This window comes from Scyliorhinus canicula, chromosome 30 (genome assembly GCF_902713615.1).
Source record: "Scyliorhinus canicula chromosome 30, sScyCan1.1, whole genome shotgun sequence".
Classification (NCBI taxonomy): Eukaryota; Metazoa; Chordata; class Chondrichthyes; order Carcharhiniformes; family Scyliorhinidae; genus Scyliorhinus; species Scyliorhinus canicula.
This window is the reverse complement of record NC_052175.1, coordinates 13,716,108-13,737,156: the sequence shown is the minus strand read 5'-3', so window position 1 is coordinate 13,737,156 and position 21,049 is coordinate 13,716,108. Positions and strand designations below refer to the sequence as shown.

At 51.7% G+C, this 21,049-nt stretch overlaps 1 protein-coding gene across 1 annotated transcript in view; it reads right to left on the bottom strand.

Moving 5' to 3' along the window:
- kcnn3 (potassium intermediate/small conductance calcium-activated channel, subfamily N, member 3) overlaps positions 1–21,049 on the bottom strand; it is a 73,312-nt gene that overhangs the window by 7,911 nt on the left and 44,352 nt on the right. Inside the window, exons 4-6 of the mRNA XM_038787282.1 lie at positions 7,553–7,663; positions 5,182–5,309; positions 1,399–1,468 (exon numbers count right to left, since the gene is read on the bottom strand). Of these exons, the coding sequence (XP_038643210.1) occupies positions 1,399–1,468; positions 5,182–5,309; positions 7,553–7,663 (309 nt within the window). The remainder of the gene's footprint in view (positions 1–1,398; positions 1,469–5,181; positions 5,310–7,552; positions 7,664–21,049) is intronic.

Sequence of the window (21,049 nt, the reverse complement as noted above, 5' to 3'; positions counted from 1 at the left end):
TCACTCTGTCCCTGTATATCTCACTCTGTATATCTCACTCTGTATATCTCACTCTGTATATCCCTCTCTGTTGTTGTATATCCCACTCTGTCCCTGTATATCTCACTCTGTATATCCCTCTCTGTTGTTGTATATCCCACTCTGTCCCTGTATATCGTTCCATATCTCCACTACCTCAGTATGCCCGAAAGTGATTTTCCGAAATTGAAGGACACTTCTGATATATGGCAGCAATATTCGAATAACCAAATTATTTTATTGATGTCGCTGGAGGTATAAAGATTGTCCAAAACACCAGGCAGCTCTGGGTCCACCTGGGATAATATTTCCTCCTCGGTCTAGCGTCTCACTCGAAAGCCAGCGGCCCTGCCAATGCAGCGCTGCTCGGTGAGTGCAGCCTGCATTCTGCTCCAGGTTCAAGGGCAGGTCTGTTCCGAAGCAGAGGCAAGAGAGCTTTTCTTTTTTTTTAAATTATTAATTTGCGGGATGTGGGCGTCGCCTGTTAGACGAGCGTTTATTACCATCTGGGGAGAAAAGACAGAGCAGCTGTATCTGTCCTGTCTCCCGCAAATTAAATCCTGCAAAGCAAGTTTTTCTGACGTCTCTCCGAAGGGCCTGTTCTGTGCTGTATAGAAGATAGAACAGTACAGCACAGAACAGGCCCTTCGGCCCTCAATGTTGTGCCGAGCAATGATCACCCTACTTAAACCCACGTAACCCGTATACCCGTAACCCAACAATCCCCCCATTAACCTTACACTACGGGCAATTTAGCATGGCCAATCCACCTAACCCGCACATCTTTGGACTGTGGGAGGAAACTGGAGCACCCGGAGGAAACCCACGCACACACAGGGAGGACGTGCAGACTCCGCACAGACAGTGACCCAGCCGGGAATCGAACCTGGGACCCTGGAGCTGTGAAGCATTGATGCTAACCACCATGCTACCGTGAGGCCCCCCTGTATTTCTCTATAATTCTCTTTCTTTGCTCCCTTGCAATTTACCGTTTTGAAATACCCCTCAGTACGTTTGGAGTACAGCAGTGCATTTTGGAGACAGTCCCTGAGCTGGCTACTTCTGGTGTTAAAGGATTTCTAATTGAATTAAATAATGATCCGCAATTGGATTAAAAGAGCCACTTGTTACCATAGTCACAGTCGGGGAGGGGGGTGGGGAGTTGAGAGGTAAAAGGAAGCGACAGGCAGGTAAATAGAATGAGATGGAACAGCTGGTGGGATTTGTCAAGTGCAGGCTCAGAGATTCCTGCCGTACAGATATAATCCACTAATAATTTAAAGCATGCTCTTAACTCCTGTATAATGCTACTGTGCAGCTTCGAATTGATCCCCTCGTTACGCCCGAGTCTGACTCTCACTAGGTCTGCGTGAACGTTACCTTTGAGAGATCGATCAGCGTGTTTGCTTGGTCGTTCAACTTCCTCTGCTCCATCTTCACGTTCCGAAGCCTGCGGGACAAGCAGGAAAAATAAACACGCGGGAAGCAAATTGTCAGCGGTCTCACAGCCCTCCCTCCTCTCCTCGCATGTGCCTCCCCCCCCCCCCCCCCCCCCCCCCCCCCCCCCCCTCAGACAGCACAGGAAGGCCCTTAGCCCGGGATAGGGTCCTGAAGAGCAGTAAACAGGGCAACGGAGGACGGGAGGAGGCCATTCAGCCCCTCGGGTCTGTTCCGCCATTCAATCAAATCTTGTTCTAGATTGTCCCACAAGAGGAAGTAGCTCATCTGTAACATATCGTTAACATTGGACGCCACTCTCCCGAAAGGTCCCATAGCCAGCGCGTTTAGACCTGTGGTTCCCCAGCGCTCGCGATACCGAGAAACACCTGGCTATCCGACGCGACTCGCGTTGTGTAAGGGGGCTGAACGGGAAACGCTCAGCCTGGACCGCCCATAGCCCCGTTTCGCAGCGAGAGACCGGGACGCTGTTTTTAAATGGCGTCCAGGTCTCTGAGGCACCTCAACCGCACCAAACCTCGGCTGGCACCTAGGTGGCACTGCCAAAGTGCCGGGCTGCCACTGCTAGGGTGCCCAGCCCAGGCCGCACCACCAGCAGTGCCAGGGCACCACCCTACCCAAAGGGGGGGGGAGGGGGGAAGCCTCCTGGGAGGCCCCCGCCACTGCCGCTCCATCTGGCCCCCCGTTCGTGGGGATCAGTGCTGAACGGCGCTCGCCCTAGGTCTGCGAGGGGAAGGTTGGCTGCCTCGCTCTAATATGCAGATTTGGCAGAACTGGACGGGATTTGCATCGCAGCGTCTGACGAGATGGCGTTCAATCCCGCGAGGCGTTGCGAGTCGAGTAGATCCTGGGAGCGTGGTCAACGGCCTGGGCTGGGGCAAGCTGCGCCCAGAGCCCCTTAATCTTGTATATTCAATGGAACACAAGCCCTTGGCCCGTGTATCATTATGGCGAATCTGTAAAGCACCTGCCCCTCAAGGCCTCTGTATCCTTCACCAAGTCCAGCAGTATTACGTTGGATTGGTGCTGCATTGGCCCAGCAAGCCAGACTCCCTCCCCTAAAGCACTTTGGGCAGCACGGTAGCATTGTGGATAGCACAATCGCTTAACAGCTCCAGGGTCCCAGGTTCGATTCCGGCTTGGGTCACTGTCTGTCTGCACATCCTCCCCATGTCTGCGTGGGTTTCCTCCGGGTGCTCCGGTTTCCTCCCACAGTCCAAAGATGTGCAGGTTAGGTGGATTGGCCGTGATAAATTGCTCTTAGTGTCCAAAATTGCCCTTAGTGATGGGTGGGGTTACTGAAAAAATGAAAAATGAGCCGGTGTAGACTCGATGGGCCAAATGGCCTCCTTCTGCACTGTACATTCTATGAGACTGAGGTGGGAGGTACGCGAGGTGTCAATCTGCCACCCACCAGTCAGTGTCGCTGTGTGCCAACCTACTTTCCAGCCAATCACAACAAGCCTCTTGTACCCCCGTTCCTCAGCAGTGAGACATGAACGTTTATCTCCGCCTCTCTCTGAGACACAGACGCCTGCTGAGTCGACACAGTGAATGTTTTACATAGGTAACATCACAGCGAAGTCACATCCTGTCCTCATCCAACACAGATACACACTGGCTGGCAACAGGCACTAGGTAGCAACCAGAAGCAGAAACTAACTCAATTCTAAATATATGTTATTCTGCACACAAACTGGCTGCACCCCTCGATTAGATTCCAGTCTGTAACTCACTCCCGGGTATCTGTTGTTCTATATATAAACCACCCCGAACCCCTCGATTAGATTCCAGTCTGTAACTCACTCCCGGGTATCTGTTATTCTACATATAAACCACCCTGAACCCCTCGATTAGATTCCAGTCTGTAACTCACTCCCGGGTATCTGTTATTCTATATATAAACCACCCTGAACCCCTCGATTAGATTCCAGTCTGTAACTCAGTCCCGGGTATCTGTTATTCTATATATAAACCACCCTGAACCCCTCGATAGATTCCAGTCTGTAACTCACTCCCGGGTATCTGTTATTCTATATATAAACCACCCTGAACCCCTCGATTAGATTCCAGTCTGTAACTCACTCCCGGGTATCTGTTATTCTATATATAAACCACCCCGAACCCCTCGATTAGATTCCAGTCTGTAACTCACTCCCGGGTATCTGTTATTCTATATATAAACCACCCTGAACCCCTTGATTAGATTCCAGTCTGTAACTCACTCCCGGGTATCTGTTATTCTATATATAAACCATCCCGAACCCCTCGATTAGATTCCAGTCTGTAACTCACTCCCAGGTATCTGTTATTCTTTATATAAACCACCCCGAACCCCTCGATTAGATTCCAGTCTGTAACACACTCCCGGGCATCTGTTATTCTGTATATAAACCACCCCGAACCCCTCGATTAGATTCCAGTCTGTAACTCACTCCCGGGCATCTGTTATTCTGTATATAAACCACCCCGAACCCCTCGATTAGATTCCAGTCTGTAACTCACTCCCGGGTATCTGTTATTCTATATATAAACCATCCCGAACCCCTCGACTAGATTCCAGTCTGTAACTCACTCCCGGGTATCTGTTATTCTATATATAAACCACCTCGAACCCCTCAATTAGATTCCAGTCTGTAACTCACTCCCGGGTATCTGTTATTCTATATATAAACCACCCCGAACCCCTCGATTAGATTCCAGTCTGTAACTCTCTCCCGGGTATCTGTTATTCTATATATAAACCACCCCGAACCGCTCGATTAGATTCCAGTCTGTAACTCACTCCCAGGTATCTGTTATTCTATATATAAATCATCCCGAACCCCTTGATTAGATTCCAGTCTGTAACTCACTCCCGGGTATCTGTTATTCTATATATAAACCGTACCGAACCCCTCGATTGGATTCCAGTCTGTAACACACTCCTGGGTATCTGTTATTCTATATATAAACCACCCCGAACCCCTCGATTAGGTTCCGGTCTGTAACTCACTCCCGGGTATCTGTTATTCTATATATAAACCACTCTGAACCCCTCGATTAGATTCCAGTCTGTAACTCACTCCCGGGTATCTGTTATTCTATATATAAACCACCCCGAACCCCTCGATTAGATTCCAGTCTGTAACTCACTCCCGGGTATCTGTTATTCTATATATAAACCACCCCGAACCCCTCGATTAGATTCCAGCCTGTAACTCACTCCCGGGTATCTGTTATTCTATATATAAGCCACCCCGAACCCTCGATTAGATTCCAGTCTATAACTCACTCCCGGGTATCTGTTATTCTATATATAAACCATCCCGAACCCCTCGATTAGATTCCAGTCTGTAACTCACTCCCGGGTATCTGTTATTCTATATATAAACCACCCTGAACCTTTCGATTAGATTCCAGTCTGTAACTCACTCCCGGGTATCTGTTATTCTATATATAAACCACCCCGAACCCCTCGATTAGATTCCAGTCTGTAACTCACTCCTGGGTATCTGTTATTCTATATATAAACCACCCTGAACCTTTCGATTAGATTCCAGTCTGTAACTCACTCCCGGGTATCTGTTATTCTATATATAAACCACCCCGAACCCCTCGATTAGATTCCAGTCTGTAACTCACTCCCGGATACATCTTATGGCTCTGGTCTTTAGCCCTCTTGACTGCACGATCTCTGTGTCATTCCCCTTCCCATGAACTTACTGATGGATGGCCTGCAGGAACTTCCTCTGGTGCTTCCTCACTTTGGCATGGTCGATCTTCTTGAGCAGTTTAGTGTGTTTGTAGATCAGCCAGGTCTCTCGCAAAACATTGGCTGCAGCATTTTTTATCTGGGGGGAGGGGGTAGTGGGAGCAACAGGTTAGGGTGTAACAGAACGGGCAACTGAACATTTTGTTTGCCGGCCCTTTCAAAGGGAGCGTCTGACCATCAGGACACTTGTCCAAGAATACAACTCACTTTGGGGCCTTATCTGAGAGGGAGTTCTGTGCCTGAGGCCTGTTTAACAGAAACATCCTCATTATTGGGACATGTTGAAATAAGGAGGCTGGGATTCTCCAATCCTGCGGCCAAGTTCTTGCCGTCAATACGGCCTCACCTGGCAGCTATCCCTCCCTTCCCAGGGGGCTAGTACGGCGCTGGAGTGGTCTCCGCAGCTCCGGCGCCCGAAAGCCAGCGCGCCACGGCCGGCGCGAGTTTTTGCGTGCGCGTGGGTTCCCGTTTCAGCGCCGGCCCCCGGGCAATATGGCGGAGCTTAACCCTAACCCTAACCCTAACCATAGGGTCCCTGCACGGAGGAACATAGGCCTCCACGGAACCAGCCCGCCCGCCGATCGGTAGGCCTCGATCGCGGGCCAGGACACCATGATGGATCCCCCCCCCCCTTCCGGGATCGGTTCCCCCTGCCCCCCACCAGGACGGCCCCAGCAGACACAACTTCCACGTCCCACCGTGTGGGACCATACGTGACACACGGCGGCAAGACTCGACCGAACCCGGCGGGCACTCGGCCTGTCGAAGCCTGGAGAATCCCTGGCGGGGGGCGGGGGGGCTTTCAACGGCCCCCAAATGGCGCGGCGGGAATCCCGCATGCGCCTGTGAATCGGCGGGGAAGAATCGGCGGGCCGACATCGGAGCGGCGTTGCGCGATTCTTGACACCCCCCCTCCCCCCCCAGCGATTCTCCGAACCAGCGCGAGATCAGAGAGAATCCCGGCCGGAATCAGAGGGACTCTCACCATTGGGACCTTTTAAAAGAGGGAACAATACCCTCCGAACGTTTCCATTGATAAAGAGAAGGGAGATGTTTGCATGGTCCAATGTTGTGTTCTGTCCCCAGCTTTAGGATGAATCAGGTACCCAAGTTGTTGATGGGAGAACCATGGGATTCGACAGGAGTGGGAGGGTCACTCCCTGATGCTGAAATGTGTCCATTTTTCGGGCGTGATCTAGAAGTGGCTTATTTTATCGTATTCGGCCCCCGTTGTTCCTGGGCCCTCCCTTCCCGTTTGCAGGGCTTAGGTGAGCCAACACGGCCCAAGGGCATCTGCGGATGTGACAAGACTGTCCAATATTGGGGGCAATACGCCCGCACACCCTTCAACGCCTGTGGGGGCAACGTGAGGTGGCGAGAGACGGGTGTCAACGCTTTCTTTCCAACCTCTGCCTCCCTTGAACAGGAGGACAGGCGGAGTGACATCGGGAGTAGGCCGCAGGCCTCAGGCCTCGGGCCTACTTCCTCAGCCAAAGAATAATGTGCATGTCACATGACAGAACCTGACACTGTGGCCGTTTGACTACCGATGCTAAGAATCCCAAGGAACTAGTGAAAGAAAGAAAGAGTTGGTCTTAGCCACCCCCCCCCCACCACCACCACCCTGATCTCTTCAACGATGCACAGAAGCAGGTATGCAAAACTCCAGCGCGGCTGCGAAGCACGCCAACGTGACCTTGCATCAGCCGCCCCCACATTCTGGCAGCTCACAAGCATCCTGTTTTGACAGCAGGCAGGCAAGCTCAAAGACAGGAGGAGGGCCCCGCCTCTCTTCCCCCAGATGTTTTTCCCTGGACCCGAGAAGGACCCATCATCCGGACGCACGCCCTCCTGAGGTCCGCCCGGTGGGGGCGGGAGAGGGCCGGGAACCCTTTTGGATACGGCTCCTGACCGTGTACCCGTGATCCCACGATGTGGAAAGGGCAAGGTTGGGGGGGGGAGTAGAGACTTGGCTGCGATGCCCTCTGTGGTCGATCAGCTCGCCAATACTCACTGTAGTGCAGAATCGGGCTGGGGTGATGTCCAAGAGGGCACCAGGAGAAGCAACGATGGGGGACACCGTGTACAAAATGCATGTCTTAAACATATAAAGCGAAGGCCCTTCATAACAGCAACACAGAGGTGCCGGGGGAAACCATTATGTCTGTTCTCTGAGAGAGACACAGAATGGCTAGAGGACCACGGCGAAGATGCGCGTCCATCTCCACCCCCCCCCCCCCCCCACGCCAGTCCATCTGACGCCCCAGTCCGTACCTGCTCACGTGCTGACGAATGGCAGAGGTTAAACGAGTCAATGCTTACCCGCTTCGTCAGCTGTGTGTCCATCATGAAGTTATGGACGTGCTTCTCAGCTTTGGTTAGTTCCAGTTTCCTAGCAACCACAGCTACCACCAGAGCTGTACATCCTGCACCCTTGGGGAGGGGGGGTGGGGAGGGGGTGGAGGGGGGGGGGGGGGGAAGGGATGAGAGAGATTGAGATGCAGGCAAACAGGAAGACGAGGGAGAGAAAGAGAGAGCGTATACTCCGAGGAAGGGGTGTGCGTACACATAGCCAGAGAGGGCAACACAAACAGATGAGAGTGATAAATGGACAGAGAGGGAGAGACAGAGGACAGAGAGGGAGACAGACAGAGAGGAAAGAGAGAGAGACAGATAGGGAGAGGAGACGGACAGAGAGAGAGAGAGAAAGGGAGAGAGACAGACAGAAAGAGAGAGACAGAGAGGGAGAGGAGACGGACAGAGAGAGAGAGATAGAGGGGAAAGAGAAAGACAGGCAGAAAGATGGTCAGAGAGAGAGAGAGAAAGGGAGAGAGACAGACAGAAAGAGAGAGATAGAGAGGGAGAGGAGATGGACAGAGAGAGAGAGACAGACAGAGAGAGAGAGATAGAGGGGAAAGAGAAAGACAGGCAGAAAGATGGTCAGAGAGAGAGAAAGGGAGGGAGACAGACAAAAAGAGAGAGACAGAGAGGGAGAGGAGACGGACAGAGAAAGAGAGACAGAAAGGGAGTGAGACAGAAAGAGAGACGGGCAGAGAGCGAAAGGGAGAGAGGCAGACAGAAAGAGAGAGACAGAGAGGGAGAGGAGACGGACAGAGAGAGAGAGATAGAGGGGAAAGAGAAAGATAGGCAGAAAGATGGTCAGAGAGAGAGAGAGAAAGGGAGAGAGACAGACAGAAAGAGAGAGACAGAGGGAGAGGAGACGGACAGAGAGAGAGAGATAGAGGGGAAAGAGAAAGACAGGGAAAAAGATGGACAGAGAGAGACAGACAGACAGAGAGAAAGGGAGTGAGACAGAAAGAGAGACGGACAGAGAGAGAAAGGGAGAGAGGCAGACAGAAAGAGAGAGACAGAGAGGGAAAAACAGGGAGAAACAGAAAGACAGGGAGAAAGATGGATAGAGAGAGAAAGGGATAGACAGACAGAGATAGACAGGGAGGAAAGAGGGAGCGAGGGGCAGAGACAGAGAAAGGGAGAGATAGACAGAAAGAAAGTGAAAGATAGAGAGGTACAAAGGAAACCGAAGATATAGAGAATCATATACACAAACAGACAAAGCAAAGGAGGCGCAGGCAGAGAGGGTGTCAAAGAAAGAGAGGGAGAGAAAGTCAGCGATAGAGGGAAAGAGAATTAGTGTGAGACAGAGGGAACAGATAAAGTGGAGCGCAGGCAGAGGGGGTTTAAATGGAGGGAGAGAGAGGAAGAGAGACAGGCCGAGAATTAAAAAGAGAGGCAGACAGAGATATAAAGAGAGAGAGAGAAAGAGGAGAGAAAGTGATGCAGGGCGAGGATGATGGGGAGGCAAATTGAAAAGCAGTAACCAGAGAACGAGGGATAGAGAGAGAGAGAGAAGGAAGAGAAAAGAAGCACACCGACACAAGGAAAGGGAGAGAGGGAGAGGGTACCCAGAATAGGGGAGGGAGAAAGAAACGAAGAGGAGATTATTTTTAAACAAGAGTTTTCTTCTGAAATGCAAACTTCCTCCCCTGGTGAGCAAACACTGATATAAAACGGGAGAAGCCGGGGGGATAAGGCCTCCACCTGGCCCTCCAACAGGTTCTCAGACCGGAACCCAAATTCACAAACACCCCCTCCAACCCTTCATCGTAATCTGGGGGGGGGGGGGGGGGGGGGGGGGGGGAGAAACTGAGGGACAAAGCTGAGAGAGGCAGAAAGACACATAGCTGCTAGAGAGGGGGATAGAAAGAGAGGGAGAGAGATAGATAGTGAGAGAGAGGGAGATAGAGACAGAGAGGGAGGGAGAGAGAGAGAGGGGGGTGAGAGAGAGATAGATAGAGAGAGGGCGAGATAAGTCGTGAGATAGAGGGAGATAGATAGAGACAGAGGGGGAGGAATAGAGAGAGAGGAGGGGAGAGAGAGGGCGAGAGAGATAGATAGAGAGAGAGGGCGAGATAAATCGTGAGAGAGAGGGAGATAGATAGAGACAGAGGGGGAGAAATAGAGAGAGAGGAGGGGAGAGAGGAGGAGAGAGATAGATAGAGAGAGGGGGGGAGAGAGAGAGAGAGAGGGGTAGATAGAGAGAGGGGGGAGAGACAGAGAGAGAGAGGGATAGCTAGAGAGGGAGTGAGAGGGATAGATAGAGAGAGCGATAGAGATAGATAGAGAAAGGGAGAGGTAGTGATAGATAGAGAGAGGGAGAGATAGATAGATAGAGAGTGGGAGAGATAAGAGAGAGGGAGAGATAGATAGAGAGAGAGAGAGAGGGATAGACAGAGCGAGGGATAGATAGAGAGAGAGGGATAGATAGAGAGAGAGATAGATAGAGAGAGATAGAGAGAGAGGGATAGATAGAGGGAGAGGGATAGATAGAGAGAGAGAAGGAAGGATAAATGCACAAGACTGGAGCACGAGAAAGCTTGGGAGAGGGGGGGGGAGCGAGAAAGATCATGGAGGAAGGGAAAGTGGGCGATGGAGGAAGAAGAGACAGTCAGGCAGAGGAAGGAGGGAGAGACAGCCCGATTGGACACGCGCAGGTATCAAGAGGCACAGAGGAGGGTGGGAGAATGGCAAAGAGAGGCACAGAGAGAGAGGGAAGGAAAGAGTTAGGGAGAGGAAAGAGACAGACAGAAAGAGGATGGTGGGGAGAGAGAGAGAGGAAGCAGAGAGCAGCAAACATTTCAGACTACGTTGCTGCTGTCTCACCCAGTGATGAGTAAGTGACGGCGAGAAGCAAAGGAGGGAAGGAACAAAAATAAATTGAAAATATATAGACAGGTTAAGTTCTCAAAGCGGGATTATAAACTGCCTCGTGTGTCCAAACAATCCGTCAGCGAAGTCTCACTGGCGGTCCCTAAGGTGTCCACTGTCAGCGAGTACGGCAATATTAATCCTGGATAATTCACTGACAGATCGGATGAGATATTAATAACAGGTTTTAAACCATTCAAATAATTCCCTTGTTGACACCCGCCTGTCTTAACTCAGATCTTGACACAAGTTACAGATCGCCCTGAGGCTTCACTGGGTCACGTGGCTGGCAGAGCCGTTCTATAAATGTGAAGCTCTATCAGGCACTATGACAGATTGAAGGCACTTTGAGCGATCGACTGCACCTCCGCAGAAGGGGTGCTCTGATTTGAATTCTAGTATCCCTGCGGCCTTCCCAACGGCGTGCGGCGTACTCCCATCCCCAGTGAGAGTCAGTGTGTGTGGGACCCACACCCCAGTGAGAGTCAGTGTGTGTGGGACCCCAGCGAGAGTCAGTGTGTGGGGCCCGTACCCCAGTGAGAGTCAGTGTGCGTGGGACCCCTACCCCAGTGAAAGTCAGTGTGTGTGGGACCCCAGTGAGAGTCAGTGCGTGTGGGACCCCAGTGAGAGTCAGTGTGTGTGGGACCCGTACCCCAGTGAGAGTCAGTGTGTGTGGAACCCGTACCCCAGTGAGAGTCAGTGTGTGTGGGACTGTACCCCAGTGAGAGTCAGTGTGTGTGGAACCCGTACCCCAGTGAGAGTCAGTGTGTGTGGGACCCGTACCCCAGTGAGAGTCAGTGTGTGTGGGACCCGTACCCCAGTGAGAGTCAGTGTTTGTGGGACCCGTACTCCAGTGAGAGTCAGTGTGTGTGGGACCCCTCCCCCAGTGAGAGTCAGTGTGTGTGGGACCCGTACTCCAGTGAGAGTCAGTGTGTGTGGAACCCCCCCCCCAGTGAGAGTCAGTGTGTGTGGGACCCGTACTCCAGTGAGAGTCAGTGTGTGTGGGACCTGTACCCCAGTGAGAGTCAGTGTGTGTGGGACCCCAGTGAGAGTCAGTGTGTGTGGGACCCGTACCCCAGTGAGGGTCAGTGTGTGTGGGACCCATACCCCAGTGAGAGTCAGTGTGTGTGGGACCCGTACCCCAGTGAGAGTCAGTGTGTGTGGGACCCCTACCCCAGTGAGAGTCAGTGTGTGTGGGACCCGTACCCCAGTGAGAGTCAGTGTGTGTGGGACCCGTACCCCAGTGAGAGTCAGTGTGTGTGGGACCCGTACCCCAGTGAGAGTCAGTGTGTGTGGGACCCGTACCCCAGTGAGAGTCAGTGTGTGTGGGACCCGTACTCCAGTGAGAGTCAGTGTGTGTGGGACCCGTACCCCAGTGAGAGTCAGTGTGTGTGGGACCCGTACCCCAGTGAGAGTCAGTGTGTGTGGGACCCGTATCCCAGTGAGAGTCAGTGTGTGTGGGACCCGTACCCCAGTGAGAGTCAGTGTGTGTGGGACTGTACCCCAGTGAGAGTCAGTGTGTGTGGGACCCGTACCCCAGTGAGAGTCAGTGTGTGTGGGACCCGTACCCCAGTGAGAGTCAGTGTGTGTGGGACCCGTACCCCAGTGAGAGTCAGTGTGTGTGGGACCCGTACCCCAGTGAGAGTCAGTGTGTGTGGGACCCGTACCCCAGTGAGAGTCAGTGTGTGTGGGACCCGTACCCCAGTGAGAGTCAGTGTGTGTGGGACCCGTACCCCAGTGAGAGTCAGTGTGTGTGGGACCCGTACCCCAGTGAGAGTCAGTGTGTGTGGGACCCGTACCCCAGTGAGAGTCAGTGTGTGTGGGACCCGTACCCCAGTGATAAGGGGGTAAATGTGACTGAAACAATCCCACAGTATAAACTGGGCCACACTCGAAACTAGTCAGTTTCTGTGAAATTCATTCCAGGATTTCTGGGTGAGGGGCCAGATGTTCCCGACACAAAGACCCTCAGTTCTGTGAGAATTATAGATGATCCCTTGTGCTGCATCAAATTAATTTTTTCAGACATGAAATATTAAACTCAGCATTCATCTGCACTGCTTAGCAATGACGTCAATAGATCTAATCACTTCTGAAACTTCTCTCTTCCGTTGCCGAGCACAGTGAGAGTTCCTGAGATAATCATTCATCGCCAGAATAGTGGCCTTGTCCTCAGCTGCCTGACATCTCCGTTCTGGAACTCCCTCCCCATCTCTCTCTCTCTCTCTCTCTCTGTCTCTCTCCTCCTCCTTTAAGGCACTTCTGGAAATGTATCTCTTCGACCAAGTTTCGGCCCAGCCTTCCGAATGCTTCTTCGCCTGGTTTGGGTGTCAATTATTGTCCGATTCCACGGAACACCTGGGGTATTTTTCGAAGCTAAAAGCTCCACAGGAATGCAACTTGGTTTTTTTTTTTTGGCTCATGTTTTTGGTGTGTAGGGGGGGGTTGCTTGTGGAACAGGGTCAGGCCTGCTCAATGATCTGGATTTTTCCGAGCCTGTTTCATAGAACATGCAGTGCAGAGGGAGGCCATTTGGCCCATCGAGTCTGCACCGACCCACTTAAGCCCTCACGGGCAGCACGGTAGCATTGTGGATAGCACAATCGCTTCACAGCTCCGGGGTCCCAGGTTCGATTCCGGCTTGGGTCACTGTCTGCGCGGAGCCTGCACATCCTCCCCGTGTGTGCGTGGGTTTCCTCCGGGTGCTCCGGTTTCCTCCCACAGTCCAAAGATGTGCAGGTTAGGTGGATTGGCCATGATAAATTGCCCGTTAGTGTCCAAAATTGCCCTTAGTGTTGGGTGGGGTTTACTGAGTTATGGGGATAGGGTGAAGGTGTTGACCTTGGGTAGGGTGCTCTTTCCAAGAGCCGGTGCAGACTCGATGGGCCGAATGGCCTCCTTCTGCACTGTAAATTCTATGTTCTTGTTCTATCCCCGTAACCCAATAACCTCTCCTAACCTTTTTGGTCACAAAGGGCAATTTAGCATGGCCAATCCCTGCTCAGCTGCACATCTTTGGACTGTGGGATGAAACCGGAGCGCCCGGAGGAAAGAAGGTGCAGACTCCACACAGACCCAGTGGGGAATCGAACCTGGGACCCTGGCGCTGTGAAGCCACACAGTGCTATCCACTTGTGCTACCGTGCCGCCCGTTTAGTTAGCTCTTATTAGCCATTGGCTTATTCAGTATCCCTGGCCAGGGGAAAGCTGAACCTGTACCAGGGTGTGACCCGTCGCGGAATCACGGTCGTCACGGCACAGATCGAGGCCCCTTGTGACGCACTGACTACCGACGCCCACCTGAGAGCACGGGGGCTCATTACCCGACGGGATGATGCTGGCCTTGGAAAGGGTCCAGAGGAGGTTCACGAGAATGAAGAGCTTGTCGTATGAGGAACGGTTGAGGACTCTGGGTCTGTACTCGGAGTTTAGAAGGATGAGGGGGGATCTTATTGAAACTTACAGGATACTGCGAGGCCTGGATAGAGTGGACGGGGAGAGGATGTTTCCACTTGTAGGAAAAACTAGAAGCAGCGGACACAATCTCAGACTAAAGGGACGGTCCTTTAAAACAGAGATGAGGAGGAATTTCTTCAGCCAGAGGGTGGTGAATCTGTGGAACTCTTTGCCGCAGAAGGCTGTGGAGGCCAAATCACTGAGTGTCTTTAAGACAGAGATAGGTTCTTGATTAATAAGGGGATCAGGGGTTATGGGGAGAAGGCAGGAGAATGAGGTGAGGAAATATGATTGCATGTCGGAGCAGACCCGATGGGCCGAGTAGCCTAATTCTGCTCCTATGTCTTACGATCTTAAGTCTTGACTGTCAGACAGTCTTCTTATTTTATCCCATTTTACAAAGACAAAGTTTCAAAGCAAACGACCCCAAAATAAAACCCAATCTCTTTTGGCGATTTTTCTGCAGTCACGCCAACCGCAGTGTCTCCGGGCGACTGATCTCCAATTCTTGGAGGGCTGCCGACCCCGGGAACCACAGGCCTCACTGGTGAGGGTCAGTGAACGAGAGTTTCGGCCCCGGAGATCCGCCGGGAATCCGCATTTCAAGGCGAGGTCCAAATCAAGCTTCGCTGTTACGAAGGAAGGGAAGGACCGCCGTTCAGGCCTTCTCGTCGCCTGCCCTGCCCTTAAATCCCTTCGCACCCCTACTTGACAAAAACAAATCTGCCCACCGCCATCTTGAAATCTCCAACTGAAGTCCAACCTCTGCAGCCTCTTGGGGAGAGAGACCCTGAAGTGCCCCCTCACTTCATCCCTCAACAGCCTTGCTCCAAATGTTAACTTCTCCGTGACTGCCTCCACCATGTCCAATCCTCTTGGCATATTAACCAGCTTGATCGGATCACCGCTCAAAGGAGTACCAGCCATTGGTCGTTGGTCCCCTGGGGGCGGGGGGGAGAGTAGTTGCCAACTCCCCCACCCCCTCCCCCACCCCCCACCACCTACACACTCGGGGTTCGGCCCGAGGGAGAGAGAGAGCAAAGAACAATCCAGCACAGGAACAGGCCCTTCGGCCCGCCAAGCCTGCGCCGATCACATGTCCAATCTGGACCAACCGCCTGTATCCTTCTGTACACCGTCTGTTCATCTGCCTATCCGGATAAGTCTTAGAGGTCGCGAACGTAAGGCCAGGGAGAGGCTCAGGGTCCATCTTTCAGCTGGGGTGCCAGCCCATGACCTCTGCGAGAAAATGCCAACGTAAAAAGGTTTTAAGGTTAAAAAAAAAGATTGCAGAGGGACCTGGGTCTCCTCGTGCATGAATGGCAAAAAAGTTGGTCTGCAGATGCAGCAGGTAATTTTGGAAGGCAAATGGAATTTTGTCCTTCATTGCTGTAGGGATGGAGTTTAAAAGCAGGGAGGTTATGTTGCAGCTGTATAGGGTGCTGGTGAGGCCACACCTGGAGTACTGTGTACAGTTTTGGTCTCCTTACTTGAGAAAGGACGTACTATCGCTGGAGGGGGTACAGAGGAGATTCGCTAGGTTGATTCCGGAGTTGAGGGGATTGGCTGATGAGGAGAGACTGGGACTGTACTCATTGGAATTTTGGAGAATGAGGGGGGAATCTTATAGATACATTCTGAAGGGAATAGATACGATAGATGTGGGCAGGTTGTTTCCACTGGCAGGTGAAACTAGAACTAGGGGGTGATGCACGATCAATGACTACTAAAGCGAGGTTGTAGTCCAACTGAAGGCTTTAATAAGCTAGATGTTTCCCCCAGCAGCTCAGGTACAGAAAGGAAGCTGCTGGGGCGGCACGGTCTCTTATACCCCGCCTTACAGGGCGGAGCTACCATACAGGCTCGAACAATGGAAAGCATACATTATCTACCAATGGTGTTCCAGCATTACTAGGTACCGTAATACCTCTACACAGCCTACCACAGAGGGCATAGCCTCAAAATAACGGAGCAGATTTAGGACTGAGTTGGGGAAGAACTTCTTCACCCAAAGGGTCGTGAATCGGTGGAATCCCCTGCCCAGTGTAGCAGTTGAGGCTCCCTTGCTAAATGTTTTTAAGGCAAAGGGAGATATATTTTTGAACAGTAAAGGATTGAGCGGGCGGGTAAGTGGAGCTGAGTCCACAGAAAGGTCAGCCATGATCTCATTGAATGGCGGAGCAGGCTCGAGGGGCTGAATGGCCTCCTCCTGCTCCCAGTTCTTCTGTGTCACCCTGCACGAATGCCATTTGAGAACGGTACAGGTAGCTGGCGGTCTACTCTCCCGTCACAGAGGGTTCCGTCTCATTAGAGAAATGGCACGTGGCTGAGAAAGTTCGTGCCGTCAGACGAAAAGGGGGACGAATGGATTTAAAAAGAACATTCTGTGTCAGTATGATCACAAAGTTTCATTCGCCGCAGTTTTTTCCCATTCCCAAGTGCCTCTGAGTGGAGCTCCAGGCGTATTTTTAATAAAAGGTAACAAACGAGCGTACAGAAGAGCCCGATGCTAACTTGTGCGACACAGAGGAACTATCACCTTGAAACTAGCTGAGGACTGAGCAAGCAACAAATCATCCAGCAACTTTATCCCCTTTATATCACTAAACAAAATTGAAACATTATCGTGAGGCTCTCTGGAGCATTTTCCTGCTCATCGCAGTGAGGGATTTTATCGCCGCGCAATGGAACCCTTCTCATTTCGCTTGATACAGAGAAAAACTTCCTCCACACTGTCCCCATCAAACACTCTCAGGACAGGGACAGCACGGGGTGAGATACAGAGTAAAGCTCCCTCTACACTGTCCCCATCAAACACTCCCAGGACAGGCACAGCACGGGGTTAGATACAGAGTAAAGCTCCCTCTACACTGTCCCCATCAAACACTCCCAGGACAGGCACAGCACGGGGTTAGATACAGAGTAAAGCTCCCTCTACACTGTCCCCATCAAACACTCCCAGGACAGGTACAGCACGGGGTTAGATACAGAGTAAAGCTCCCTCTACACTGTCCACATCAAACTCTCCCAGGGCAGGTACAGCACGGGGTTAGATACAGAGTAAAGCTCCCTCTACACTGTCCCCATCAAACACTCCCAGGACAGGTACAGCACGGGGTTAGATACAGAGTAAAGCTCCCTCTACACTGTCCACATCAAACTCTCCCAGGGCAGGTACAGCACGGGGTTAGATACAGAGTAAAGCTCCCTCTACGCTGTCCCCATCAAACACTCCCAGGACAGGTACAGCACGGGGTTAGATACAGAGTAAAGCTCCCTCTACACTGTCCCCATCAAACACTCCCAGGTTGCAGATTTTTACAACAAAGAACAAAGAAAAGTACAGCACAGGAACAGGCCCTTCGGCCCTCCAAGCCCGTGCCGACCATGCTGCCTGTCTAAACTAAAATCTTCCACACTTCTGGGCTCCGTATCCCTCTATTCCCATCCTATCATGTATTTGTCAAGATGCCCCTTAAACGTCACTATCGTCCCTGCTTCCACCACCTCCTCCAGCAGCGAGTTCCAGGCACCCACTACCCTCTGTGTAAAAAACTTGCCTCGTACATCTCCGCTAAACCTTGCCCCTCGCACCTTAAACCTATGCCCCCTAGTAATTGGCCCCCCTACCCTGGGGAAAAGCCTCTGACTATCCACTCTGTCTGTGCCCCTCATAATTTTGTAGACCTCTATCAGGTCGCCCCTCAACCTCCGTCGTTCCAGTGAGAACAAACCGAGTTTATTCAGCTTCTCCTCATAGCTAATGCCCTCCATACCAGGCAACATCCTGGTAAATCTCTTCTGCACCCTCTCTAAAGCCTCCACATCCTTCTGGTAGTGTGGCGACCAGAATGGAACACTATACTCCAAGTGTGGTTTTGAACCATTTCCCATTCGTGGGAGAATAGCTCCCTGTGTTGTTACCCCTAATTGCTTTCTGTTGCTGACCTGTGACTGCCCCAAACCTGCAGCACCGTCCCCATCCCTTGCGAGCAGAGACAGGCGTCAGTTTCTGACTGCTTATCGAAGCAGGGGAGCGTGGGGGACAGCTGGATAACCCACTGCACCGTCCAGCATCTCAGACCTAACTTATCTGAAGCAATCACTTATCTGAAGATCTCATTTTCATCCTAAGATCACAAGTACCAGGCGCAGGAGCTGGCCATGTGGCCCGTCATCTTCCGGGATTCTATAGACTCTGGAACTGTCCCTGCAGATTGGAGGGTAGCTCACGTCACTCCGATATTCAAAAAGGGAGGTAGAGAGAAAGCAGCGAATTATAGACCAGTCAGCCTAACATCGGTAGTGGGGAAAATGCTTCAATCCATTATCAAGGACTTTAGAGGGGAACATTTAGAAAGCAACGGCAGGATCAGTCAGAGTCAGCATGGATTTATGAAGGGAAAATCATACTTGACAAATCTGTTGGAATTCTTTGAAGAGGTAACCAGTACAGTCGACAAGGGGGAGCCAGTCGATGTGGTATATTTGGACTTTCAGAAGGCATTTGACAAAGTCCCGTATAAGAGATTATTGTGTAAGAATAACGCACATGGGATTGGGGGAAATGTATTGAGGTGGATAGAAAACTGGTTGGCAGAGAGGAAACAAAGAGTAGGGATTAATGGATCCTTTTCACATTGGCAGACAGTAACCAGTGGGGTACAACAGGGATCGGTGCTGGGACCCCAGCTATTCACAATAAATATGAATGATTTGGTTGAGGGAAATAAATGTAACATCTCAAAGTTTGCAGATGATACCAAGTTGGGTGGGAGGGTGAATTGTGACGAGGATGCAGGGATCCTACAGCAAGATCTGGACAGGTTGGGCGAGTGGGCAAATCAATGGCAGATGCAGTATAATTTGGATAAATGTGAGGTTATTCACTTTGGAAGCAAAAACAGGAAGGCCGATTACTACCTGAATGGTTGTAAATTGGGAGAGGGGAGTGTGCAGAGGGACCTGGGTGTCCTTGTGTACCAGTCGCTGAAGGTAAGCATGCAGGGGCAGCAGGCGGTAAAGAAGGCTAATGGTATGTTGGCATTCATTGTGAGAGGTTTCGAGTATAGAAGCAGGGATGTGTTGCTGCAATTGTACAGGGCCTTGGTGAGGCCACACCTGGAGTATTGTGGGCAGTTTTGGTCTCCTTCTCTGAGGAAGGATGTTCTTGCTCTCGAGGGAGTGCAGCAAAGGTTTACCAGACTGATTCCAGGGATGGCGGGACTGTCATATGAGGAGAGATTGACTTGGTTGGGATTGTTCTCGCTGGAGTTCAGAAGAATGAGGGGGGATCTCATAGAGACTTATAAAATTCTAACAGGACTAGACATATATTCAAGAGACGGCTGGATACAGCCCTTGGGGAGAATGGGATCAAAGGCTATGGGGAGAAAGCAGGATTAGGCTATTGAGTTGGATGATCAGCCATGATGGTGATGAATGGCGGAGCGGCTCGAAGGGCCAAAAGGTCTCCTGCTCCTATCTTCTAAATATCTATGTCAAGCCTGTTCCTCGCTACAATCTTCAGTGTTAACTTCACTTTCCCGCCCTCTCCCCAGAGCCCCTGAACCTGTGCCTCGAATATAGTCAACGATCGAGCCCCCACAAAGCTCTGGGGTAGAGAATTCAAAGCCATTCAACGCTGAGTGAAGACATTTCTCCGAATCTCGGAGCTGAGTGAAGAACGCGTTAACCTGAGACGAGGCCCTGTATTTTGGATTTCCATAGCTCGCTGAAACAACCTCTCAATGTCGCCCTTGTCAAAGCCCCTTCAGAATCTGTGCCAATGAGAGCATCATCATTCTTTGAAATGCCAGAGAGCCACACACACAGGCCCAAATTACTGAGCCCCTCATCGCAGGACAGCCAGTAACAAGCACAATGCACCTTCTGTACTGCCTCCAAGGAAAGTGTATAGACCAAAGCTTCACACAGGACTCCAGCTGCGCTCTTTCCAAAGCCCTTTACAATAGGAATAAGACTTCTTTATCCTTGTGTTCCAGTTCCATCACATCTCATTAGAAACCAGTAAACATCTCGCACCATTCAGACAGCGATCAGCAGGAGATTGTGCAAGCGTGCTGGCCAAGTTTCGATCTGACCCCCTACCTGCCTCCGGGTTGTGGGTCCTCTCCGGGGATTTCATAGTCAGATCGAGGCCGCAACCCCCACCCACCCCCCACCGCGCCCCCGCGGTGCAGTACCGAGGGGTGGCTGCAATCAGGTGAGGTGCCACCTTCCAACGAGACTCTCAGCCAAGCCTCAGGCAGAAGTTGACAAATTTACAGTGCAGAAGGAGGCCATTTGGCCCATCGAGTCTGCTCCGGCCCTTGGAAAGAGCACCCCACCCAAGCCCACACCTCCACCCTATCCCCACACTTCCACCCTCTCCCCGTGACCCCCACCTTCCCCTTTTTTTTGGACACTAAGGGGCAATTTATCACGGCCAATGCACATCTTTGGACTGTGGGAGGAAACCGGAGCACCCGGAGGAAACCCACGCAGACACGGGGGAGAACGTGCAGACTCCGCACAGACAGTGATCCAGCGGGGAATCGAACCCGGGACCCTGGCGCCGTGAAGCCATTGTGCTAACCACTGTGCTGCCCAAGTTAATGCACTTCAGAAAGTAGTCACCGGTTGCTTTGTGAACGCTTACTGCGGTTATACAGGGCCTTGGTGAGGCCACGCCTTGAGTATCGTGTGCAGTTTTGGTCTCCTAGTTTGAGGAAGGACATTCTTGCTCCGGAGGGTGTCCAGCGAAGGTTCACCAGACTATTCCCGGGATGGCAGGACTGACATACGAAGAAGGACTGGATCGGCTGGGCTTGGACTCACTGCAATTTAGAAGAATGAGAGTGAATCTCATAGAAACATCTGCGGTTGAGGACTCTGTGTCCGTACTTGTTGGAGTTTCGAAGGATGAGGGGGGATCTTATTGAAACTTTAGGATGTTTCTACTTGTCGGAGAGACTAGAAGCAGAGGACACCATCTCAGACGAAAGGCACGATCCTTTAAAACAGAGATGAGGAGGAATTTCTTCAACCAGAGATTGGTGAATCTGTGGAACTCTTTGCCGCAGAAGGCTGTGGAGGCCAAATCACTGAGTGTCTTTAAGACAGAGATAGATAGGT